The sequence below is a fragment of the Falco cherrug genome, chromosome 15 (genome assembly GCF_023634085.1).
Source record: "Falco cherrug isolate bFalChe1 chromosome 15, bFalChe1.pri, whole genome shotgun sequence".
NCBI lineage: Eukaryota > Metazoa > Chordata > Aves > Falconiformes > Falconidae > Falco > Falco cherrug.
Genome location: NC_073711.1, coordinates 22,675,132 through 22,699,678, shown reverse-complemented (window position 1 = coordinate 22,699,678; position 24,547 = coordinate 22,675,132). Strand labels below are relative to the sequence as shown.

At 60.8% G+C, this 24,547-nt stretch overlaps 2 protein-coding genes across 7 annotated transcripts; one reads left to right on the top strand and one right to left on the bottom strand.

The window, feature by feature from the left end:
* Nucleotides 1-912: 912 nt before the first annotated feature.
* LOC102048151 (phosphatidylinositol 3,4,5-trisphosphate 5-phosphatase 2-like) lies at nt 913-12,170 on the bottom strand. Of its 5 annotated transcripts, none has more exons than XM_055727279.1 (27): nt 11,847-12,170; nt 11,223-11,666; nt 9,892-9,955; nt 8,968-9,106; nt 8,733-8,883; nt 8,492-8,636; nt 7,780-8,346; nt 7,408-7,515; nt 7,202-7,316; nt 6,902-7,008; nt 6,594-6,696; nt 5,970-6,166; nt 5,705-5,822; nt 5,499-5,595; nt 5,179-5,317; nt 4,977-5,076; nt 4,554-4,642; nt 4,361-4,442; nt 4,169-4,258; nt 3,952-4,068; nt 3,762-3,850; nt 3,459-3,546; nt 3,080-3,235; nt 2,836-2,917; nt 2,240-2,759; nt 1,740-1,960; nt 913-1,600 (listed from the first exon to the last, which is right to left on the bottom strand). In XM_055727279.1, the coding sequence occupies exons 2-27, from the start codon at nt 11,357-11,359 to the stop codon at nt 1,468-1,470; spliced, it is 3,954 nt and encodes a 1,317-aa protein (XP_055583254.1). In that variant the 5' UTR covers nt 11,360-11,666; nt 11,847-12,170; the 3' UTR covers nt 913-1,467. The 5 variants fall into 5 exon arrangements, with proteins under 5 accessions (XP_055583254.1, XP_055583253.1, XP_055583255.1 ...); XM_055727278.1 differs by lacking the exons at nt 11,223-11,666; nt 11,847-12,170 and adding an exon at nt 10,491-11,194 and having other exon boundaries at nt 7,780-7,866; nt 8,263-8,346; XM_055727280.1 differs by lacking the exon at nt 11,223-11,666.
* A 3,561-nt stretch (nt 12,171-15,731) lies between these two features.
* Nucleotides 15,732-24,462, top strand: ARR3 (arrestin 3). Of its 2 annotated transcripts, XM_055727809.1 has the most exons (17): nt 15,732-15,862; nt 17,305-17,350; nt 17,883-17,913; nt 18,283-18,343; nt 18,732-18,776; nt 19,188-19,387; nt 19,498-19,557; nt 19,810-19,877; nt 20,168-20,303; nt 20,404-20,561; nt 21,070-21,207; nt 21,728-21,811; nt 22,098-22,121; nt 22,201-22,253; nt 22,628-22,637; nt 23,570-23,572; nt 23,942-24,041. In XM_055727809.1, exons 2-17 carry the CDS (start codon nt 17,334-17,336, stop codon nt 24,039-24,041), a joined length of 1,188 nt encoding a protein of 395 aa, XP_055583784.1. In that variant the 5' UTR covers nt 15,732-15,862; nt 17,305-17,333. The 2 variants fall into 2 exon arrangements, with proteins under 2 accessions (XP_055583784.1, XP_055583783.1); XM_055727808.1 differs by lacking the exons at nt 22,098-22,121; nt 22,628-22,637; nt 23,570-23,572 and having other exon boundaries at nt 15,735-15,862; nt 23,942-24,462.
* Nucleotides 24,463-24,547: the final 85 nt, after the last annotated feature.

The window sequence follows — 24,547 nt, the reverse complement described above, 5'->3', positions numbered from 1 at the left end:
ATCCCACCCATGGGGTCACAGCCCTTTCACCGTGGGGGCCAAGGACACTCGGCCGTGGGGACTGCAGCCTGTCGCTCATGGGGATCACCGTTCCCCAACCACAAGGGCCACAGCCCCTCATCCGCGGGGACCGTACCCCTTGCCCCTGGGGGCCGTGGCCCCTTGCCCAGCCCAAGGGCAGCCCCTCTGCTCCACTGGGACCGCACCGGCCCCGGCACTGCTCGCTCCCTGGGGTGCTGCCCTGCTGCGCCCCAGCCCTGCAGGGCAATCCTGGGGACAAAGGTGGCCAGTGCCACCTTGAGGCCAGCCTGGGCATAGTGTCCCCAAACCAGGGCCGCCTCGGGTGTTGCGGCAGCCGGAGCCTTGCCAGGCTGGGGTGTCCCCACGTTTTGGAGGCAGTGTGTGCCCCCTTTCCTGCGGAGCTGTGCCCGGTCCGGGGGAGTTCACTCCGCTGCGGGCATGCAGGTGGTGCTGTGCAAACGCGCCTGCGATGGATGGGGCACGCCGGGGGCGAATGGGCGCACCCCAAGATGTAGGGGACCACAGCCGAGAGTGAGCCAGCTCGGGGTGAGCAGGGGCTGGGGGGGCTGGTGCAGGGGCACCCCCGGGTTGCTTGGCCACAGAGGGAGAGGAGGGGGCCCCCAGCTGTGCAGGGCTGAGCAGGCAGAGCCGACGCAGTCGGAGGGGAACTGCGCTGAAGGCAGAGCCAGCCCAGCACGGGAGCCCCGTGGGACATGGTCAAGGGCGGCCTCGAGGACTGGGGTGTGCAGGGCCCCCGATTAAACAGTGGGAGGCAGGGGGCAATGCTCCTGGGGCAGCCGGGGCACCAGGAGCCAGCGCTTTCCCCAGCTGGCTCAGCTTGGCACGCTCCCTTCTTGGCCTCGCACAGAACCAGGCACTGCACACACGCACCCCAGTGTCCCTGAGACTTTATTCTGGACAGGAATACAAGGAGTGGCTCCCAAGGAAATGGCACTGCAGCCTCAGGAGTTGCTGCTGTAGAAGTCCTCTGGGAATGCCATCCGCCCAGGGCTGAGCCCGGGGAGGAGGGAGCGGCTGCCGAGGCCGAAGGCACGAGGGCGCACAGGGCTGGGCTGGCCACAGATGCTGCTGTGCCCTTGCAGGCTGCAGCCTCGAGGCCCAAAGCACCCAGCAGTCCCCCTTCCCGACATCTCCCATGTCCCCCATCCCTCCTTGCTGGCGGGGCCCAGCGTGGTCCTTCCATCGCTTTGGGGAAGGAGAACAGAGACAGGCGGTGACACCTGTGCAGTGTCCGTCCCAGCGGCCGCAGGAGTTTCCTGAGACTTTCCAACTGCATCACTTGCTGGTAAGACCAGACAAGTCGGGCGGTGGCCAGTAGGTCCAGCCCTGGGTGCCTGCCTGCCCGGTCCTCCTCAGGAGCTCGCTGCCTGCCCCGGGAGCTCCACGGAGGAGAGCACGTGCGGTGCTGGGGTGGGGGTAGGTGCTCTAGGCACTGGGTCCGAGGTCAGGTCTCTGCGGCGGGGTCACTGCGGTGCCCTCACCGAGGCTGCTGGGGCTGAGGCGGGGCTGGGCTGGGCTGAGCACCCTGGTCTCCAGCAGGTCCCGCTCCATGATGTCTCTGCACATGGGGTGAAGGGGAGCAAGTGCTCGGGGAGCCACCGAGAGGGAGCGGGGAGACTGCACTGCCCTGGGGCATCCATGAGGATGTGGGGACTTGATATCCTCCTGCCCTGCCCCGTCCCCACACCAAGGCTCACCTCTCCTCCCCCCTGAGGTGTGGGGCTCTGCCAGGGACCCTGAGGCCACAGGAGCTGGCCTGCACGGTGCCCCCCTTTCCAAGCTCCAGGGCCTGGGGGTACCTGAAGATCTCCAGGTGGTCCCAGCCATGCTTCTGCAGCCCTTCTTCATCCTGCTGCAAGCCGAGATGGCCCAGGCACCTGCTGCCAACATGGCACCACTCCCCCCTGTTGTAGGGCCACTGGGGAAAGAAGATCAAGGACACATGCCAGCAGTGTCACGTCAGGACCGCAAAGCTCCCACCTTCACGTCCTCACCCCGCATGAAGGGCCACATTTCTGCTCCACTTCCCACTGTACCCCACTGCCTGCACCGTGGTGGCTCCATCAGGCAGAACACTGCCATAGGGATGCGACCTCACATCTGGTGGCTCTGTGACCAAAAGCAGGTCCCCTCCCCTTCCTGAGCTCCCCAAGCCCCTTGGCTGAGCTCCAGAGCCCCGCAGGGACCACAGTGGTACCTCTCCAGGGTGGCCGTGCTGGTGAGCATCCGACGTGCACCTTGGCACCTCCTGGCAGGGTTGTGGGGCCGGCTCCAGGGTGCTGTGGGTCTGGTGCAGTGGGGTCTTCTGGCTGTCCCCTCCATGCCTGGGGGCCACCCAGTCCAGCTGGCTCAGGCAGGTGGCCATGTGCAGCGCCATCAGTGAGCAGTCGCCCAGCCCCGGTGTGTCCCTCGCCAGGATGGCTGATTTGGGTCTCTTCTGCCGGCCCGTGCCAGGGGGGCTCAGTGGGTGCCCGCGGGACAGCCCCCCTGGCACACAGTGCGGCCAGCCACCCCACCGCTCTTCCTCTGAAGGCGACGGGACCTGCACCCCAAGGGGCCTCCGGCACCACTGGCCCCTGGGCGGGCTCTCCACCTGCTTGTTGTGGGCTTTGCCGGCACCAGGGGCTGGCACCCATGTGTTGGGGACCCCCTCAAAGATGAAGTAGGCTGGGTTGGTGTAGCCGGTGGCTGGCTCCGGGAGGCTGCGGGGCCGGCTCCTGCAAACACAGCAGGATGGGCTCAGAATCACCCCACAGCCAGGGCTCACGGTGGGGCTGAGCCCAGCTGGGGTACCTGAGGCGCTGCAGGGGTGGCCTGGGGTACGTCAGGACATCTGCTGCTGGCTCGGCATCCTCCTCCTCAAAGCTGATCCACTCTGCAAAGACACCGTAGTCTGGCCTCTCCCCACCAGGCTCCGCACGGCTCCTGCCCGTGGCTGGGGTCCAGGGGGGCAGCGCAGGCATGGGCAGGTGGGAGCGTGGCCCTGAGCCCCCGTGCCCAGGGCAATGGGAGGGGGCTGGCGTGCGGCCGCCTTTACCGTAGAGCCTCTCACGGGTGCTGCACCTGTCCTTGGGGACCCGGACCTTCATCCAGCCACGTATGGAGCCCGTCTCCTCACCACGGTGGAAGAGGAAGGTCTCAAACTGCTGAGCCATGCTGCCAATCATTGACCTCATCGCGATGCAGCACTCACCTGCAGGCGCAGCACATGCGTGTGTTACCCCCCCGGGCAGCTCGGGGGGCAGGTAAGCCCCCCCAGACACACCTCGGGTGGGTGAGGGTGCCAGGGTCCCTTCCGCCAAGTTCCAGCCACAAAACCTTACACCCAGCAGGCTGTTACCTGAGCCCTGTGGGTGCTATGCTTGGCACCCCCCATGGCACCCCAGTGGCCCCCCACACCACTGTCCCACACGTACCGTAGGACTCGCAGCTCTCCACACCCTTGATGCTGAGGAGCAGGTGCTGGTCCCCCAGGTACTCCAGGTCTGGCAGGATGGGGTTCAACTGCAGGAGGAGAGAGGGGTGCTCAGGGGGGCTGCCGCAGTGCAGGGTGGCACAGGGGTGTCACTATCCTGGGGGGGAGGCACGGTGTCAGCCCCCGGCACCCCTTGGGGCTCAGGGTATGGAGCCAGCAGGTGGGATGGGGTAGAGGAGGGAGGAGGATGCTCCAGAGCTGGGGGGGGGGCGGGGGCAGCATCTGCCCCCACCCCGGTGCGTACCACAGGCAGATGCTTTGTGGACCAGCCCAGCCTGAGGAAGCCCGGGATGTCACAGCTCTGGAAGGTGTTCTCCCCACTCCGCTGGGCCTCTGCCGGGGGACAGCGGGGGTCACAGCTCCAGCTGGGGGTAGCTCGCCCCCACAGCACACCCCTGGCCCCCCAACGCCCCGGCCCCATGGGGCCACCTCACCCTCCAGGCAGTAGGAGTGAAACTCGATGTAGCACTTGCTGCGGCTGGTGGTTTTCACAATCACCTCGATGCTGTCCCACTCGATGCAGGCCAGGGGTTCAGGGCTGGATCCGGGAGCTGCAGGCAGGTACCGGTGGGTTGGCGTGCACCAGCCAAGTGCCCGTGGTCAGGGCTTACCCCAGCTGGGCACGAGGGGTGACAGACCCCTACCCCTTACCCTTCTTGGGCACAAACTGCGACGTCACTCCCACCTCAAATGTGGCGAAGACAGGTGAGTGGTCACTGGTCACGATGTCATCGGTGCAGCCTGCACGGTGGGAGGGGGCAGCTGGCTGATGGTCCTCGAGCCCTGGGGTTCTGGGCAGCACTGGCCAGCCTGGGCTCCCCCCAGCCACAGGGTCTCACTCACCGTAGGAGTTACAGACCACGTGAGTCTCCGGGTGCGACTTCCACAGGATACGGTCACACCACGAGGGGACGTTGATCCTCATCTAAAAATGGGTAAAGGCAGACAGCTTCAGTGCCCCCCAGCACCACCCGAGCCTGCTGTCCTTGTCCCCCCATGATGTCCTGCAGCTCAGCAGGAGTCTCCGGGAACTCACCCCCGTGGCCTTGAACTTCTGCCACACGTAGCTGTCCCGGGAGCCCCGCTCGTACCGGTATGTGGGTGGGAAGGAGATGTCACCCTCACCTGGGAACCAAGACATGAAGGTGGCATAGGGGTCAGCATCCCTGTCTGTCCCCACAGTGGCAACCGACTGAGGAGAGACCCCATGGGTGTCATGGTCCCCATGTGGGGCTCACACGGATGGCTGGCACCCCTGGCCACCTCTGACTGTCCCCGTGCTCACATTTTCTCAAGACACAGAGCCCAGGGACCTGCCCTGGGGGACTTGCATGGTGCACATCAAGGTGCCCCATGCTTTTGGCACCTCATGCAGGGCTGTGCCGGGGCTGGGGACCACTGTGTGCTGGAGCTGGCACTATCTTGTCGGGGGGAGCAGTGCCCTTGCCCCTGCACTCACTGAATCGCAGGAACACCTTGTTCTTCTCCCGCTCCAGGTTGAGCTGGTCAACAGCCAGGAGGGCTTCAAATTCCTTCTTGGTTATATGGGCGAGGATGTCCTGCACCAGGGGAGGAAGCCCGGTTCCTCTCACCCCTGTGGCTGCACCGGTGCTGCCACCAGCGTGCCACCATCCCCAGCTCCGATGTCTGTGGGGTCCCACCTGCACATCCATGTCCAGGCGGTAGTTGAGGTCCCCGAACCAGAAGAGGTGGGTGAAGCGCAGGGTGAGGTCGAAGGCTGCCAGCCGCTTGTCGCCCAGGACCAGGGAATGCAGGATGTCGCTGTAGTTCTGGTTACGCCTGCGGTGGGGATGGCAGCACCCTGTGAGCCACCCCCGGGACACCTCATCCTCATCCTTTCCCTGCCAGGTGGGGACAGGAGGGGTACAGGGACAGCCCCCCAGCCCCCCAGGGCTACTCCAGCCCCCTGAGACACCCGCCTGTCCCAGGGCAGCCCTGTCCCACTGTGGCCCTCCATCACCTATGGGTCTTCTCACTGCCAGAGGCCAGGTGGCAGTTGACGAAGCCGAAGGAGGTCCCGTTGAAGAGGAAGGAGACGCCCACGGCTCCCTTGTTCCCTGCAGGGATGTCCCAGGCACTGAGCTGGGGGGGCCCCAGAGGTCCTGGGATGGCCCTTAGGCTGCCCCCTCACCCTGGGGATCCCCCCAACCCCATCCCCAGCCTTACCCAGTGTGTTGGCGATCCCAGTTTTCACACTGGAGGTGTGGACGTGGCTGATGCGCCGCTCATGCTCAGGCTTCACCAGCACCACGATCTTGATGCTCCAGAGGCACTGCAGGGCAACCTGCGGAGGGGCAGGGTGGTGAGTCTGCCTGCTCCCCTGCACCACCCCACAGCCAGGGGTGGTGGGGATGGGGAAGCAGCAAGGTCAGCCAACCCATCCGTGAAAGGTGGCACAGCCAGAGGGGTCCAGGCAGCACCCTGCGGTTACCACTCTGTAGTCGATGGCCATCAGGGTCTTCAGGGATGCGCGGAGGAACTCGACCCATTCACGGTCACCCAGGGAGTTCTCCTGGGTGCCGATAACGTAGACGTCGTGCGGGATGCAGGCAGTGGTCTCATCCTGCGTGCGCCCCAAGCCCCTCGCGGTCAGCCAGGAGGCAAGGGAGCGGGGCGGTGGCATGCTGCCTGTGGGCAGGGGACAGCGGATCACCAGGGGGGACAGCATGCCAAGCTCCTTGAGCTCCTCTCCAACCACAGACCCTACACATCTCCAGGAGCTGCTGGGGATGAGAAGCATTGCACCAGCTCTACGGTTCACCCATGCACATCCCAGACTGATGCTGGGATTTCCTGCTACCACCCCGAATCCTCCCAGGACCCCAGCTCCTCCGTTTCCCTGACAGCCACTGGGCGAATGGACCATGTTGGGACAGACAAACCCAAAAGCGGCCAGGTCAGTGTTTTCTCCAGCCTCCTCCTCCCACCTGGACCAACTTGGACCTCGGGTTTCCTGGGGCAGCTCCCCACAGCCCTCACCTCTCCAAACCCACCTGGGCTTACGACGAGCCATGGCAGCCTCCCAGGACAATGTGACCTTCTCCCAGCCCCTTACCCATGTTCCATGTCCCGATGTACACTGAGATGAGGTCAGGCTCATCCAGGTGGGAGTGCTGGATCTTCATCAGCTGCAGCAGCTGGCAAAAGGCCTCTCGCTTCTGCAGGATGATATGGTGGTCTTAGGGGTTGTCCCAAAGGGAAGCCAGGAGCTGCAGCACCCCAGGAGGTGCTGGTGGCAGGATCAGGAGGACATCACACCCAGACATGCAGGTCTCAGCCCTGAGACCACTTATTTGCTGCATCACTGCGTAACAGCTCTGTATTCCCCCAGGACACCCCGTGAGTGCAGCCGATGCTGCTTACCCGTGCGTTGGGGAAGATGAAGTCTCTGCTCAGGCTCTTCTGTGGCTCCCGGTTGTACACCAGCCTCACCTTGCTCTGCACGCTCTGGTATTTGATTAGCTGCAGGACTGAACACTGGGTGTAAGGGGGGCAGTGGTGGCCCCCCACCTCCCACCATGGGGCCTGCAGGCAGCGTGGGGTGGGGGCTCAGGGTGTCACCAGTTCTGCAGCCCATCGCCCTGGCATCAGGCCCATGCCAGGGAGTCCCACAGCCCCGCAGCACCCCATTGATGGCCAGTGGGGGGGTCAGCAGCCCCTTACTTTTTTCCTGATGGATGGTCTCCTCTGGGGACCCGCTGCCCCACTTGGTGATGGCCACTGTCCCCGACTCCACGTCCACTGTCAGGGCTGCCCGCTGAGACTTGCCCATCTTCACCTGCAGGCAGGGACGCAGTTCCCGGGTCGGCCCCGTGCCTGCCCTGCCTGAGCAGCAACATCAGGGCCCCACCGTGCCCCCCTGCCCTCACCTCAAAGCTCTGCATGGCCAGAGTCTTGGCAGCTGGCGGGGGGGCCACCGCCACGCTGGGCAGTGCCAGGTTGTGCCTTGACACCGTCTCCTGCAGCGACTTCAGCACCTGCCGGAGAGATGGGCACTGGGCTGGGGGCACTGGGCTAGCTGGTAGCCCTGGGCACCTTGCACCAGCCTGTCCTGCCCCGGCAGCCCGGGGCTGTGCCATCGCTGGCAGCTTGCTTTGCCAGAGGGTTTAATTGAAGTGAGGGGGGAGTTGCTGGAGCAGAGTGAGGTTCCTGGGCACTGGCAGAGCCAGGCAGCGGCTGCCACCAACAGGGACTGTGCCTGCCCCTGCATGCAGCCAGCACAGCGGGAGCGGGGCAGGCACCTTCTTCTCCAGCGAAGAGAGGAGATGGTTGACAGTAGATATCTTGTTGAGGAGCAGCTCAAGGTCTGGATCACTGGTTAGGAGACCCTGAAGGGAAGGACAGACATTTTTGGAGCAGCACAGCGGCACTGGACCAGGGGATTCGGGATTCCTCCCTGTGGGTCTGGGCTGCACCCTGACATATGGGGGTCCCTGGGGTCTGGCTGGGGAAGCAGCTTCCCCTCCCACTGTGTCCAGGACCGGGTGCAGGAATGAGTCCCTGCTTGTCCCCAGGCCACAGGGAGCCAGGTCCCCTTGGGTGGCTGCAGGGACCCTGGCACACACAGCACCCAGGGACCACCAGCAGTGCCGTGGGGCATGCAGCACCTTTGGGTGCCGAAAGGCACCGAAACCACCCCAACCGCTTCCCCTGCGGACCAGCTTCACCCAGCCACGCACAACAAGGCACCTGCTGGTGGCTGCAGGGGCCCGGGGGGACCTCACCTGCTCCCTGGCTGGGCTGCGAGGGGACACGGGGGGGTCGAACACCCTGGCCAGTGTCTCCAGACCTGCCAGGGTAAAGTCAATCTCACTGCAGAGGAGAGAAGTGGGTGAGAGCTGGCACGGGCATCTCCTGAGCCTCGGTGGCAATGCTCAGCCATCACAAAGGGGACAGGGATGAGGTGGGTGGCCGGGAGGGTGGTCCCCTCCAGGCCTGCCACTCCTGGGCCACTCGCCTGTGCAGCGCCTGGCAGGCAGTGACGAGTGCGGTGCTGAGGTGGCGAAGCTGTGGGTGCCCGTGGCGCAGCGCCTCCAGGTCCAGCTGCAGGTGGTGGTTCAGGTACTCGGCCATGAAGCCCATGAAGTCACTGGCTGGGCTGCAAGGTGGGGTGAACGTTTTTGGAAGGATCCTTCCCCCCGGCCATGCCTGCCCCATCACCCCCGCCAGCCCAGGGAGGGCAGGGGCATGTTACCTGCTGTGAACCTGCTCCTGCAGCCTCTGGTGCAGCTGCTGTGAGATGTGGGTCCGGCCGGCGATGGGAGCGCTGAGCCATGTGCCCGCCATGGCTCCCCCAGCCGGGACCACGCTTGCCACATGCCTGCCACCTCGGCCATCCTCCCCATCTGTGGGCAGAGGACAGCCGGCTCAGCCGGACCCCCTCCCCGCTCACAGCCCAGCGCGGCCCCGCCACCACCTCCCTGGCTCACCTGAGTCCTCGCTGGCTGCCTGCCTCGGCCGGGGCACCGGGTAGAGCAGCGGCGTCACCAGCCCGTTGTTGGGCTGCTGGTAGGCGCTGACCAGGTCAGGGAGCGTGCGGAAGCACTTGGCCTGGATGCCCTGGATGGTCTGGGAGGCAGAGGAGGGGAAGCACCATCGCATCCCCCGCCTTCTGCCAGCTCCGTGTGCTGGCGCAGCCCCCAACTGGGCTACGGAGCAGCCTGCTGAGTCAAGTCAGTCAGTCCCCAGAGATGTGCCCATAGTGAGCTGGAAGTGCGGGCTGGATACCAGCCCTGTGGGGAGCTCACCCCTGCTCTTTTCAGGGCAGCAGAGCAAGGAGAGGAGCGAGGAGACATCTGCCTCATGCAGCAGATGGGGATGCTCCCTAGGGACCCTCAGGATGCTCTTTTGAGGGGGCTAGAAAGGCAGAGATCTGGGTACCACAAGAAACTGTGAAGTGACACCAAAGAGCAGAAGTGAGGCCAAGCCGGTAGCCAGGACAGACATTGTGGGGACAGATGTCACAGGGACTGGGCCAGTGTGGCCAGGCTGGGGCAGGGGACAGTAGCAGGAAGGGGACAAGTGTTTTGCTGGGTGAGCTGGTGGCAGCTGCGGGGCCAGTGGGGAGGCAGCTTTCCCAGGTGGCCCCGTGCCGAAGGGGTGGCTGCAAAGCACTCGCAGTCTGCTGGTGCTGGGCTTTGCAGGCAGCTCATGTGAAAAGCAAACCACACCAGCCACCACCCCTCCGGGTGCTGCATGGGGGCTGGCGAGGGTGGCGAGCACCTCAGCTCCTTCACACCTGCATCCTGCTGGCACCCTGGCCCACAGCCTGTGGCCCCGTGGCACAGCACCCGGCGGCACTAGCCAGGGCAGAGAGTGCACCCCAACCTCTGGGCACCCATCACGGCACCCACCTGGACAGAGAGCAGCCCCTTGTCATCCGGGAGGATGCGGTAGGTGTGGACATGCCGCTGAAACCTGGGAGAGAGCAGACAAGGGTCCGCCACAGCACCCCCCACAATACCGTGGGCATGTGGTGGTACTGGGAGGGTGCCCAGCACCCAGCCCTGATGCAAACACCCCAGCCCCTCTGCAGAGAGAGGAACTGAGCTCTTATTACTGGAAATAAAAGCATCACCCTCAGCTCTGGGTCTGTAGTGGTTTGCAGGGGAGGATGCGCAGTGTCCCCCTGCCTCCAAACAACACCCTGCCTGCAGCGGGCATGGCCCCGGCACGCAGCCCCGGCTCCATCAGCATTTGCTGGGGCACCTTCGGCCCCATGGCTGCGGGTGGCAGTGAGGGTTTGCAGCCTGCCAGAGCCCGGTGCTGTGCTCCCCAGGGCTGCCATAGTACAGTCGTACTCGCTCAGAGGCCACTGCACATCCCTGCCCATGCCACCACCCTGCCCAGCAGCAGCCTGACCTCCAACTCGGTGCCGGGATGCTGGGAAGAGTGGGAGCAGCTGCCGGCTGAACCCACGGCGTGCCCCGCACCCCTCCGCACCCCTCAGCACCATGTGTTTGCAATTTGTCCCGTGCATCGGGCCAGGCCAGCCGTAGGAAAGGGGTGGCATCCTGCCAAAGCCACCGAGGCGCCGCCCCACACGCTCCCCACTGCAGATGTGTCGCTCGGCTGCAGGAAGGGTGCAGGCAGCAGCAGGAAGGGGTGCAGGCAGCGGGGAAGGGTGCAGGCAGCCCCAACAGCAGCGCTCACAGGGGCTATGAGCCTGGGTCCAGGTGCAGGGATGGCAAGGGTCCCCGTGGGTGGCAGGGGATGCAGCCTCCAAGCCCCAGCATCTGAGATGTTAAGAGTGGGCGTTGCAGTCCGGATGTGGCCACATTGGGGGTTGGAGGGAGAGGGGATGTTTGTTTTCGCAGAGGGAGGGCGATGCAAGTCAGCCTCTCCCACTCCCACGCACGGAGCCAGGCCAGCCCCAAATGGCTTGGCGAGCCCTGGATTTCGGGTTCTCCCCTCAGCAACCCTGGTGCTGAGCAGGGCTGCTGGCCCACGCTTCTGCCTGCTCCCAAAGACACAGGCTTCTCCACTGGTCTGACCTGGAGATCGTTTGAAAACCCCCATGCCAGCTCTCTGGCACCCTGCTCACCCCACCAGCATCCCTGCAGAAGGCTTTTCCATGTTCTGTTAGTGTCAGAAGTGGTATGCCCACAGCAGGGAGAGGGACAGAGGGACCCTGGCAAGGGGCAAAAGAGAGAAACCACAAGCAGAAGCCAGGCAGGTGACTCACAGAAGGCAGAGGGCATATGCCCCCGAGACCGACTCGCTGTCCCGCACCAGGAAGCAGCCATCCCGCCCAGCCTTGGCCAGCAGCTCCTCTGCCACAACCCGGCTGATGTCCCGGTGGTACCAGCTTGCTGCTGCCATCCTCCAAAGTGGTGGGACACGGGCTGTGCTGTGTTCCTGTCCCAGCCCTGCATCTGGGCTTAGCAGCGTCTGCTGGCCATCAGCTGCCCCACAGGGTCGGTTGGGGAAGGTGAAGGTGGGATGGGGGCACCAGCCCCCTGGTACCCAAGCACGTTGCTGGCTGGAGGTCTCAGTGGGTGATGGGCAGCCACCGAGGTAATGCTCATGGGGATGGGGTACCCTGTGGCCAGGCAGCGTGGCAGGAGCAAGACCAGGGGGGCAGCTGGTGCAGGCTGGGGGTCCAGATGCTCATCACAGAGGTTCCAGCCTGCAGGGTGCATGGGGGCAGAGAGGGACAGCTCAGCAAAAGGATCTTGCCCATGGGAGGATGGCCCCACGCTGCTGCCCCAGCCCCAGAGCCACCATCCTGCCCTGGTGCATGGCAAGGACAGGCCATGCTGGTGTCCCAGCAGCACGCGGGAGCCCAGATCTCTCCCCACACACTCACCGTCCCTCACAGATGTACTGTAGGCTCCTGCAGCTCTTGCGGGATGCTGTGGGCAGCGAGTTGAGTTTTCAGGGTGCAGCCGAGCAAGAGCGGAGCTGTGATGCTGCACCGGCAGCTGTGGGCTTCCTCCTGCTGGGCACGCTGGCAGCCCTGCCCATCACACGCTGCCTGCCGGGGCGGCTGCAGGGACTCAGGCAGCACCCACACTGGCCCCACCGGCAGGCACCCCCGCTCCCTGGCCCCACCAGCCAGGCCCACTCGCTCGGTGCCCCGTGCCGCTTGCTCGGCACCACGGCGCTAGCTGTGCTCTTCCTCTTTCTCTGTGCTCTGCTCTCCCTGCTGCCAGGACCAGCCTCCTCGCTCCTCCTCCTGCTCCAGCCCTGTTACAGGGGGAAGCCTGCAGCACGCAGGGCTGAGCATGGCAGGGTGCAGGCAGGAGCCGTCCTGGAGTGGGGGCTCTGCCTCCACCCTGCTCCCCACTGTTCGACTTCTCCGGGGCCGAGGGGCGGTGCGGGGACAGAGCCCCATCCCTCGGGCAGGACCCTGGGAGAATGGACCGCCAGCCGTGTGGGACAGCAGCAAGCCCCTGAAATGTGTTTGGGGCTGTGGGCAGGCTGCCTGAGCTGCCCACCACTGGGTACCTTGCTGCATTGGGGCTGAGCTCTGACTTTTGCTGCTGGCTGCGTGGTGATGGAGATGCTGCAGGCATCAGGTGGCCACACGAGCCAGGCGCCCATGATGGTGTTCATGTCCCCCCATCTGTGCATGCCTTGCTTGCAGGCAGAAGGGAAGCAGGGTTCAGGAGCTCCCGGGAAGGGGTCGGGAAGGAGGGAGGTTTTTCCAGGCAGGACAGTGCTGCAAACAGCATCGGGGTTCCCCACAACTCCTGGGTGCAGATCCAGAGGTTTTGCTCCTCGTGGCAAGGCACTAGCAGGCCCTGCGCATGTGGCTGGCTGGAGCTGTGCTAGGGTAATTAGCTCCAACTAATTACAGATAAGCAGCCACCATTGTCTGCTGCCAGAGTGCCCAGAGGGCACCAGGGCTGCTCTGGGGGGAGATGGAACAGAGGCTCCTGCTGGAGGAGGATGAGGATAGAATGCCATGCTGAGCCACGCTGCCGGCTGGCTGCCACCCTTGGCACCACGAGCCAACCCTTGCAGCATTGAGCAAAGGGTCCGTGCCCCACGATGCCTGCCCCAGCCCACCGGTGCAGACGTGCCAAAAGCCCCTGCCAAGGTTTCCTCCTGGGCTACCAGCCTCGAGAGGAACCTGTGGCTGGGACACTGAGAAGTTGGGCAGCCTACTTGATTTCAGGCTGGTGGCTCCGGGCTGCACAGCAGCAGCGGTTACATCTCTCACCAGCACTCACCACAGGGACATGCATCCCACTGGAGACCCCTGTCCTGTCAGAGACCCACTCCTGCTGGCACTGCTCTCTCCCGTTACTTAACAGCACGGCAATAATTCCCGACAGCCGCAGAAGTGCCTGGCTTCGGATTAATGCCATCTGTGCCGCTTAATCCAGATCAGGGAAGGAAGCCCTGGAGCTCTGAGGGGCTTTGAAAAATCAGCAGCGTGGGCATTTACGTAAGGTGTCTGTGGTGCACAGTGCTAAAGGCTGAGCTGGGATGTTGCCAGATGCACCAGCACCCAGGGAGCTCTGCCAGCACCTGGGGAACAGTTGTATTTTGGAAGGCAACATGGGTTCACTGGTGCCAGCTTGCTAGGTGGCTCCAGCTCCACTCGGGCTCCCTTTGAGGGAAGACCCTGCAGGCAAGGGCACCGAAGCAGAAGGACACAGGAAGCCCCACAGCTGGTCCTTGGGGAGGCGGGACCCTGCAGGACACTGTCCATCTGGAGCCAGGAATGAAGCTGGGCCCCCACGTGCTCCACCAGCCCCATGTCCACTGGTGCCCTGCCCCGCTGGAAGCAGCCATTTGATCTGTGCTTCACACAGCGCATGGACCTGCAGGGATGGGTGGGATGAGGCAGAAGAGAGGAGCCTTTGGTCATTATTAAACAGGAAAAAGGAAGAAGTCCTCTCTCATTTTGTTATTTTTAACACAGTGCTGCATCCCCTAGCTTCCTCCCCCAGAGCGTGGTTCAAAGCATGGCATGAGCGCAGGAAGGGATGTGGTCTGTCTGTCTCATCACTGTTTTGGGGAGGGGAAATATCTGCCCTCCTACTTGGGCAAGGTCTCCCTGGATGAATCCACCCCATTAAACCGAGCTGAAGCTGCCCATAATGAAATCTGCTCTCCATCCTCACCATGCTCTGCCACGGCCCTTGTGAGTGGCACTAGTCTCGTGGGCCTTATTAAAAGCCTAATGAAGAGCGAAGAGCTGCAGAGAGCTCAGGATTAGGCATCCCAGGCACGGTGCTGGGGGAAGCTGCTCCGGCCTCCCCCCTAGCTGGGCAGCGGGCATCCAGGTGCGGCTGCCTCCTCCTTCTCCTCTTCTACCCCTGGTGGGAAGGTCACAGTTCACGTGTCCCCTTGACCTTGGCAGAAATAGCACCCGTTAATCTGCAAACTAAGCAGCTCTCCTGTGTGCAATTAAAGAGATCACAAGTCCTGGCCCCAGGCAACATGTGCTGACAGCTAAAGCCCTGGGCAGTGAGGCTGGTGGGACTGGTGTGCTGCCGTGGCTCCCAGTAGCTCCCAGTGGCCCATGGGGTCAGGGGCACAGCTGGGCTGCATTTGGGAGGAGCTGGTACTCAGGTAATAAAGGTCATTGAGCTGATCTTGGGTGTTGGGAGGAGGTTGCTGGCAGTGTTGTGATGGAGGTGCAGTAATGAGCAGGGTTAGCTTGATCTCAGTGCTTAGCACTGAGGGTTAAGCCAGAGCCAAGCGTGTACTCAAAGCAGAGGGTCTGGCTGAGCAAGCAAGGGCTTGAGGGGTGCTGGAGGTGAGGAAGATGAGTGGGATCTTGCTGGAGCAGTTTACAGGCTGCCCTGGGCTGTCCCCGGGGTCTGTGCCTTGTCCCAGGGGCAGCATTCACACGAGCATCCTGCAGCCACCCCTGTGGGAGGGGATCCCAAGTGCTGACTGCTGCTGAGGAAGGATGGCAGTAGGGAGTGCTTCTCTCCTGGTGGACCGTAAGGCAAACCCACTATGTGCCTTCAACAGTTTCTATTTGCAGCAGCAAACCTTGAATTAATGATGTGCTAACCAGGTCAGGTGAGGCCAGCCTGAGGCGTTATGAAATGATGCGGAGCTGAGCAGATTGCTCAAGGGGTGCTGGGGGATGGTGGCAGGTCTGTGTCCCACCACTGAGGGGTGGTGGGGAAGCACAGCCTGGTGCGGGGGCTGCTGCTGCAGCGCTGAGCCTTCCATATGCCTTTGCCCTATCGGCAAAGGCATACAGCCTTTGTTCATCAGCATCCCTGTAGCAAGGTGTTGTCCTGTGTGCCCTGGGACCACAGCAGGTCACCTTTATGTGACCACCCACATGGACATGTTGGCCACACAAGAAAGCTGCCAGTGCTTCCTGTCCATCTGTTAGGCATCCACAAAGTGCATCAGGGAGGGATAAAGCCAGGCAGGTTCCCTCCCTCCTCTCTGCCACCTCCATCCGCCCTTGTGCCCAGTGCTGGCCCAGCCCTGCTTCCTGTGGGAGCAGCTGCAGAGAGCCCGTGTGGGAATCTGTGCCCCTGCCCACCGGGAGCAGAGCTTCCACCTCAATTACCATCACCTTGCTCCCTAAGCCCACTTTGCCAATCTCCCTAAGCTGCTTTCTCAGGGCTCCAGCGGCAGCCGTATTTATAGCTCACTCTTACTCATGAAGCATCTTCCCTGGTTAATAAACTAATAGGATTCTTCCTAAAAGCACCTCTCCCACAGTGCACACACCCCCTGCATCTCCAAAGCCGAACGTGTGCGACCAGATGCCAGGGGAGGGACCGCTGCAGGAGTATAAGAAGCTGCAGGACAGGGAGCAGTCTGTAGTGACTGGGTGGCAGTGGGACGTGCTGGGAGAGGAAGAGGCGAGTGTCTGTGTGTCCATCCACCTGCCAGGTGAGTGCTGCCTGGGCCCTGCCAGGGCTTTGCGGCACAGATTCTGATGTTTCATTGAAGCTTTGGGGCACGGACATTGGTGCCGGGGTGTGCCTGGAAGGAGGGGGAGTTTGGGGCTGAAGGGGGAAAAGCGTGGCTAAAAGGATTCCAGCATGGCTGAGCCAGTGGGCACAGGTGGAGCGGTCTGGTAGCACCATGGGAGAGCTTAGCCAAGCCAGGAGAGGTTGGAGTCCCCTCTCTGGAGCCTGGGAGATGCAGAGGATGAGTTCAGCTTTCCTCCACCTTTCATCGCCTTGTCCCCAGTTCCCAGACTCTGGAGAGGGCCGAGCCTGAGGCACCACTGTGCTCCTCTTCCCTTTGCACCTTCTCTTGCTGTGCCCAAGAAACCCTGCAGGGTGGGAAGCCTGAACTCCACATCCCGCAGCACCTGAGATCATCGAAGATCCTGTGTTTGGGACTAATCCCTTGTTTTCCTGTGGGGAAGAGGATCATCTGCTCTCCTCATACCAATTTCTTCTTTCTCCCCAGCTTCCCTGCAGTTGCATAAAGAGGCAACTCTGCCCACGTGCCCTTGGGGCTTAAAATCCTACCTGGGCTTAAGCTCCGCTAATGTCAGAGCTGCCTAACTTTAAGAAGCTGAGCTCATCCCATCTAATAGCCCATCGAATCAGCTGGTGATCAGCGTGATATTTAAGGTTTAATTCTGGATGCCAGACTTGAGCAAGAAAAACAGAGGCAGCACAGCCGGGCAGGGCTGAGCAGCCCCGGCGTGAGGGCAGGGCCACCAGCACTGACCTCCAGGGTCGGCTCTGGTGCTGCCAGCCAGGGCTGGGGACAGGGGACGTGGCTTGGGACCATGCACCCTGAGACCCCCCTGTCCGTGGTGCGGTTAAGCTGCCCTCCACCTTTCTGCTGCTGCTTTCCCTGCTCTCCTGAGAGTGATGGGACAAAACAAGCCTGTTCCTTCCATTAAGCCATGACAGCAAATTCCCTGCAGACAAAAGAAAAATCATAAAACTGAAACTCCATAGGCTCTTTTGTTCATTTTCTTGCCTTTCCCAGCCTTGAACTCGCTCCTTTGGGAGTCACCCCTTGCTTCCTATTTTCTGAAGCCTGCTTGCCTAGGGCATCACTCTCCCTTTTCCTCTTCCACCTCCTCTTCACCACCTTTTGGGCCAGGGGCAAGGGGCTTGCTTAGCTCGGCTGCCCCACGGGGTCTCCAGCTGCTGCTGTGTGCCTTGTGTGCCACCCCAAAGACAGGCAGCCCCAGCTGAACCCCAAGCATCCAGGCTCGGGAGAGGTGAGAGGCTCGGCAGCACCGTGGCCCAAGGGCTCTGCAGTTTGTTGGGATGTGCACGATTCTGTCCCGCTGGCTGGTGATGGCCAGCAGCTGCCCCTTCCCCAGTGCCTCACCAGCACCTCCCCTCCATCTCTCCCCACAGATCCCTGCCTGCGTGACTGCTGACTTAAAATGGCAGAAGGAGCAAAGTAAGTGGCTTTTTTTTTTCTTTTTCTCTCTCACTTTTTTTTTTTTTAATTGCAATGGAGCAGGGTGCTGTAGGGCAGGAGAAGAGGGAGAAAGCGAGCCCCCCGGCTCCCCCATGAGCTGGTACATGAGCTCACCATAGAGAGATGGAGTGAGCCATCGTGGAGCCAACAAAGCACCTTCTCTTTTCTTCTGTGTGTTGGTGCTTTCTTCCTTGCCCTTAGGACACAGCCAGCGAATGCACCCTCTCAATGGTCACAGGCTGAGCTCAGGAACATGACATCCCCTGGGGCAGGCAGACAGGGGGGTGGTTGGCTCTGACTTTGCAGGACACCAAATTCCCCAAGGCCAGGACATCCCATGCATGCCCTGGCATAGCTCTTGGAGATGCATCATGCTTGCAGGGAAGCCCTCACCTCCTTGCCCCAGGGAGACAAATGGCCACCCCCTGCCTCCCTGCCCCAGGAGCGGGCTGTGCCACATCCAGCCTTATCCAGGGCATTCCCAACCTATCTGTCTGTGTTTCCTCTGCAGGGTGTTCAAGAAGACCAGCCCCAACAGCAAGGTGAGTCCATGCAGGCCAGAGATGGGACCATGTGCCCCGTCCCTGGGTGTGGGTCAGCCAGAGGTGCAGGCTGTGCTGGGGTCCCTCTGGCATGGCTCTGCCCACAGGATGGGATGCAGGCTGGGTTTCCCTTCCTTTTGAAATGTGAATGATTCCTGCCATACCTGCCATGATGCCACCACAGGGCTTGCTTTTCAAAATAGAAATGAAAAAAATCCTATATGAACTTTAAATGCGATGTCTGATCTGACACGCTAACAGCAGGGTTAATGAGCTCCACAACATAACTAAGGGCTTGAAAATTTTGGCCGGTTCAACGGCAAACACTAACCTGTTTTGTTCTTTCCTTTCACCACGTGCTGCCTGCAGCTATCCATCTACCTGGGGAAGAGAGACTTTGTGGATCATGTGAGTTCGGTGGAGTCTGTAGGTGAGTGGGGCCATGCTCACCACGGAGGGGGAAGCACAGGCAGTGACCAGCTGGGGCGACTGGTCCCTGGGCTGGTGGCAGCTCACCTCTGCATCCTGCTAGAGCGAGAAGATCAAGGGCAGCTCCAGAAGAGCAAACGTCTCATTTTCCTGCAAATACCCTTACAGAAAAATGGCGATGAAAGGGACAAAGTCCCTTTGCAAAACATCCTGGCCACACTGCTGGTGGAGATGCCGGAGGAGGCATCGCCATCCCCCTGACCGGCAGCTCCTCTCGGTCACCTCCCCAGCTGATGAGCAGATTACTTGAATTTAAAAAGTGCTGTGGTTTTGTGAGGATCTTCCCGGGGAGCTGAGCTCACTGGCCCTTCTTTTGTGTTTGTCTGCAGATGGCATCTGCCTGATTGACCCGGAGTACCTAAAGGACAGAAAAGGTATTAATACAGAAAACCCCGTGTTATAAGCGGAAAGGATGGAAACTGGTGCAAAGCTCACCAGCAGCCTGGGACTGTAGTCAGGCTAAAGCTGCAATGGGGCGTCTACAGCTTGTTGTAAGTCAGGGCCACAGCAGCTGACCGGGAGGGGAAGGCTGCCTCTTCCTTCCCACCTCCTCTGCCTGGGGCACTGGCTCTGAAGCTACCTGTGCCTTGCAGAAAGACATAATGAATCGTGTTAACTCTATACTTAGTGCTTGAGGTCCAAGTCCTGATAAGAGTCATATATCTACCGAAGAGTTACTGAAATAGGGTTTTTTTCTTTCCTTTATTCAACCCTTTCCTGCCGTGCCTTTTCTTTATCTCACCCTTCCCCTAACCCCACTGCCCTCCGTTTCCATCTGGCTTAAGTGTATGTGACGCTGACTTGCGCTTTTCGCTATGGCCGAGACGACCTCGACGTCATTGGGTTGACCTTCAGGAAGGACATCTATGTCCTGACCACCCAGATCTTCCCACCAGTGCCGGACCAGGCACCCAAAACCCTCACTCCTTTGCAGGACAAGCTGATGAAGAAGCTTGGAGAGAATGCCTACCCCTTCACATTCGAGGTAGGGGCTGCTCAGCCCTTCCTGACCACACACCTCCATGGTGTGCACCAGGGCTCATCTCTGGGCACACTCTTTATTTACTTTTTTCTCTCTTTCCCTGTTCTGCCCAGATTGCCACCAACCTGCCCTGCTCAGTCACCCTGCAGCCGGGACCAGACGATGTGGGAAAGGTGAGCTGCTGTCCCCAACCCATGTCCCCTGGAGCTGTTCCCCCAGTCAGGGGGTTAAGTTGTGGGGTGCCAAAAACAAGAGCTGCTTCTCTTTCATGGGGGATGTGGCCCATGGGGTGAGAGTTGGGAAGGAGGAATGGCTGGAGTTGGGACCAAGATCTCCGGGGTTGCAGTGGAGGAAGGATGGGAATGAACCTAAACCTCAGGCAGCTCTGAGCCCCTCCTGCTTAGTGACTCTATGTGTCCCCTCAGGCCTGTGGCGTGGACTTCGAGGTCAAAGGATTTTGTGCTGAAAATCTGGAGGAGAAAATTCACAAGAGGTATTTGCAGGGGATCCCTTTCCTGCTTCATGGCCCTAAAACCAAACCATGTGATCATTTTGGGGTGGCCATCTAAGGGGTTGGGCTGAGGACCTGCTGTCAGCCTGTGCCACGCTTGGATGGGGTACTTTGCCCAAAAGAGGGGCAGTGATCCCCATGTCAGTGCCCTCCATGTCCTAAGAGCAGGCTGCAGCTTGCATCCTTTGTCTAGAGACACTGTGATGTCCTCAAAAGACATGTTGACACATCCCTGCCGGGGGCACTGCAGGTGACCGTTTATTGCTGCACAGGAACTCAGTGCGCCTCATCATCCGCAAGATCCAGTATGCACCTGTAGAGATGGGGCCAGCTCCGAAGGCGGAAACCACCCGGCAATTCATGATGTCTGACAAGCCCCTGCACCTCGAAGCTTCCCTGGATAAGGAGGTCAGTACAGAGGCTGTCCGTGGGCTCATGCCATCACATGCATCCCCAGGGATGGGGACTGGGATACCTGGTCACAGAACTGAGCCTCTTCCCATTGCAGGTCTACTACCACGGAGACCCCATCAATGTGACAGTCAACATCAATAACACCACCAACAAGATTGTGAAAAAAATTAAGATCTCAGTTGAGCAGATCACAGACGTGGTTCTCTACTCACTGGATAAATACATGAAGACTGTGTGCACCGAGGAGATAAAGTAAGTAAAAAGGGGCTGGGGTGGTATGGCAGTGAGGCCAGAGGGAGGAAGAGAAAGGAGGAGGAGGAGAGAATGATGGGGGGAGGAGGTGGGAAAAATGATTTTACACTACCAGGCAGTGAAAATATCAGGGTTGGAAGAGTAGCTGAGAGGAGCTGAAAGGCTGTGGACACCATGCCCTGCAGAGAAACCTGGTGTCAGCTGGGGAGGTCCCTGGGGGGCAGCTGCACGACTGCTTCCTCTCCTTGCTTTGCATCTCGGAGGCCAGCCACAGCCTCTGCACCCCTGAGAACAAGCAGGGCTGGAGCAAAGGCAGGGGCTAGAAAAAAGAAGTGGTTGTATAAGGGAACGAAAGGAGGAAACAAGCCCAGGCAGCTGTGTGGGGAGCGCAGGGCAGGGGGGTTTAGGTCTGCCCAGGTGCCTGGTGCTATGCTGAGCACCCCCATCAGGTGCTGAGCACCCACCAGGCTGGTGCTGGTTCTGAGCTATCCTCTCCCACTCCTTCCAGCGAGAACGTGCCAGCCAACTCTACCTTCTCCAAAACGTACTCTGTCACCCCCACACTCTCGGCCAACCGTGAGAAGCGAGGCCTCGCTCTTGATGGCAAGCTCAAGCACGAGGACACCAACCTGGCCTCCACCACCGTGTAAGAGCTGGGTGGGCTCTCCCTGTTCCCCACCACAGCCAGACCCATGCCTTCCCCCAACTCCAACAGCTTCCCACTGCTCAGGATGCTCTGGGCTCCCACCCAGGGTCCCCCACACCTCCGATGCCTGAGCCTACACCATCCAGCTGGAAAATGTAGGGAATTTGTGACATGACCACAGCCCCACCTCTCCATTTCATAGGAGAGACACAGCCTCCCAGTCCCAACCATCATCTAAAGCCCTCATACCCCCTGCAGAGCTGCAATGGGTCTCACCTTGGGAGTAAATCCCAGCTCAGGCAGCTCGAGCGGCCTCCAGGAAACTGCTCTGTAGCTTCAGCCAAGTGACCTGCCCTTCCCTCTCTTCTGCTGCCATGTTGTGTTGTCCTCTCCTGCCAAACCACAGCGGACCCCATGCAAAATGGGGCACGGTGACAGTGCTGGGACTGCCATGGGGGTAGCAGACAGGGTCTGCGGGCAGCACTGCCTGCCTCACCACTCCACTCTGCCTTTCTCCTAGCCTGAGACCCGGCATGGACAAGGAGGTGCTGGGCATCCTGGTGTCCTACAAAGTGAAGGTCAACCTGGTGGTGTCCCGAGGAGGGTGAGGCTCTGCGGGTGTGGTGGGCAGGGACCGTCCCCTTGGGCTGTGCTGCGGGATCTTGTACTGCTGGGCAGATGATGGAGGGACACGTGCCATGGGCCCCCTCACCCCTGCCGTGCTCCCCCAGGCTGTGGGGCAGCTGGGCACTGGGCTGCTGACTCCAGCCCCATCACCGCTGCCCTTCACCCCTATTATAAATCATCTTCTACCTTATTGTAAAGCGAAGTCTAACACCTCCCCTCCTCTGCCTTGGCTCATTTCTGTCCCTTCTCTCCTGCTGCCACAGCATCCTGGGCGATCTCACTTCCAGGTAAGGGGGGGGCTGCCTGTGGGGCTGAGCATGGTACGGCACTGGGCGGATTTATTGAAAGAAGTGCTTTTCCTTCCAGCGATGTTGGTGTTGAGCTGCCTGTCATCCTGATGCACCCGAAGCCTGCAGACGGTAAGTAGTGCCTGGGATGCTGCCGAAACGCAGGGCAGGAAAAAGCAGTCCCTGTTCAGAGGGAAACTGGTAAAAGCAATGCTGATGCAGCCATCTCTGTGCAAAGGGCCCTGCTCTGCCCAGCAGCCTGGGCTGTGGGACTGGCAGAGCTGCTCTGGCTGTGCTGCAGCCACAGTCTGTCCGGGACCAGTGCGGGAGCAGCTCTCCTCCCTGCAGCGCCCTGGCTGCTGCCCATCCCAATGTCTCTCTTTCCAAAAAACACACCTGAGCATTAAAGAGAGGTGTTAGTTGAAATATCCCTTCTGTATTAACCTGCATGTCTGTCTCTTTTACAATCCTCGCCTCCCTGTGCTGTGCTTATCAATGGACTACAGATAAGCCAAGGTAAAGAGATGTTTCCTTATTCCTCTAAGACATAAACCCTACAGATCCATTGCAGATGGACGCAATGCCCCATTCCAGTTTAAGGTTGCATCCTTGGATTAAATCACCCAGGCCTCAAAGCCCTGAGGCCCTGTGTCACAGCAGCACAGGCAGCAGGAGCATTGTCACAGGCTCGGAGGACTCACATGCTGGGCTCAGCACATGTTCTGCCAATTTTCAGGGCTTATTTTACAACTCCCCTTGCTGCAAACACAGCAGCCTCTCCTGCTGCAAGCCCAGACCTCACCTTGTCCCTCAGAAGCAGACGGCAGTGCCAGACTGTCACCCAGTCACAAGTGCCATCACTGGACTCAGTGTCCCCTATAGCCCTGGTCCCCATACGCCCCACGCTGAGGTCTCTTGGCTGCTGGAAGCAGCAGTGGTCACAGCCCTGTGCCCCCGCACGCTCTCCAGTGCCAAACCCTTCTTTTCTTCCCACCACATGAGCTTATTCCAGCTGAAGCCACAGCTGGGGTTGCTTCCCTCCGGGAAGCTGCTGCATGCCAAACCCATTCCTGGCAGCCGTGCCTGGCAGCCACAGCCGCCAACCAGCCCTGCAGCTGGCCCTGGCTTGCAAAGCCCCAAAATGCTGTTTTTGTGTCTGGTTACACCCTGCAACGGGACACGAGCACTGGGATTTGGGGCCTGGAAACTCAGGATGCAACTGCAAGGCTGTCACACCAAAACCTATCAGTTTCCCAGCTCAGCAAGGATTTTTAAACTTCTAGAGGAGGAAATCTCTTGGCCTGTCCCCACCATCGCGCTCTGTAGATTTTGCCAAGCTGTTTCACATTCGCAAGATTTTGGAATCTGTGTTGCTGACTCTTTCCGTTTTCTTCCCCCACTTTTCATTTTGTGGCTCTCGATGTCATCTACCACTTGCCTTTCGCAAGAAGGTAACTAATCTCTTTGTCTCCACTTTAATTTCTTTTCCTTCCCTTTTTTTCCCTTGACAATGCAAAATACTGTCTTGAAAAATGCCAAAAGTTGCAGGCGAGAGCCCAGCTCCTCGGGTCACGCACACTTGCAGTCGAGCCAGCTATCTGTCTTCGATTCAGGCCATGGCTCACAGTGACCTGACTGTTCCCTGCAGTGTGTGGGGTGACGGGGCCAGGGCGAGCACCACAACTGTCCCCTAGTAGGAGCACCGTTTTGGTGTCAGCAGGGATTTCACCCTCTTTGCTGTGGTGTATCTAGGGCACCCAGACTGCGGGCTCCCTGTGGCCGCCTTTCCTGGGCTCACCACACTCTGGTCTCCTTTCCAGTGAGGAGGACATCGTCATTGAGGAATTTGCTCGCCAAAAACTCAAGGGGGAGAAAGATGAGGAAGATGAGAAGGAGGAGGCTGACAAAGAGGAAAGCTAACCTGCTGCTGCCTGCTTGCACAGGTAGCCAGCGGTCCCACGCGCCCTGGTTTGGGACATAGATGCCCGTAGCACACTCCCCACTGTACCGCACACGGTGCAGACACCTCAGCCCTCTCCCTGCAGCGCAGTGTATTCCCCTAGGCACACCCTCCTCCCCTGGGTTCCCTGCACCGACTCCAAGCCCTGGTTGCAGTGGCGGGAGCCGCTGCATCTCACCCTGGTACTGCCACGCTGCAAAGCCTGACTGCGTGCAGGACGGTGCTCCCACCTCCTTGCACCCATGGGTGCCAGCGAGGAGACGGGGGCAGGGGGAGTGAGCCGGACCCCGGCTGAGCGCCGTCACCAGCATGTTCGTCGTTCGCCTGCGTTATGCAATACTCTGTGACACCGTTACAAATAAATCTGCCCCAGTGGCCCGGTGCAGGCTCCGTGTGGTGGTGCTGGGGCGCGCGGCCGGGGGCAGCACGAAGCGGGCAGCCGGGGCCTCTGCGCCCGGGCAGGCTG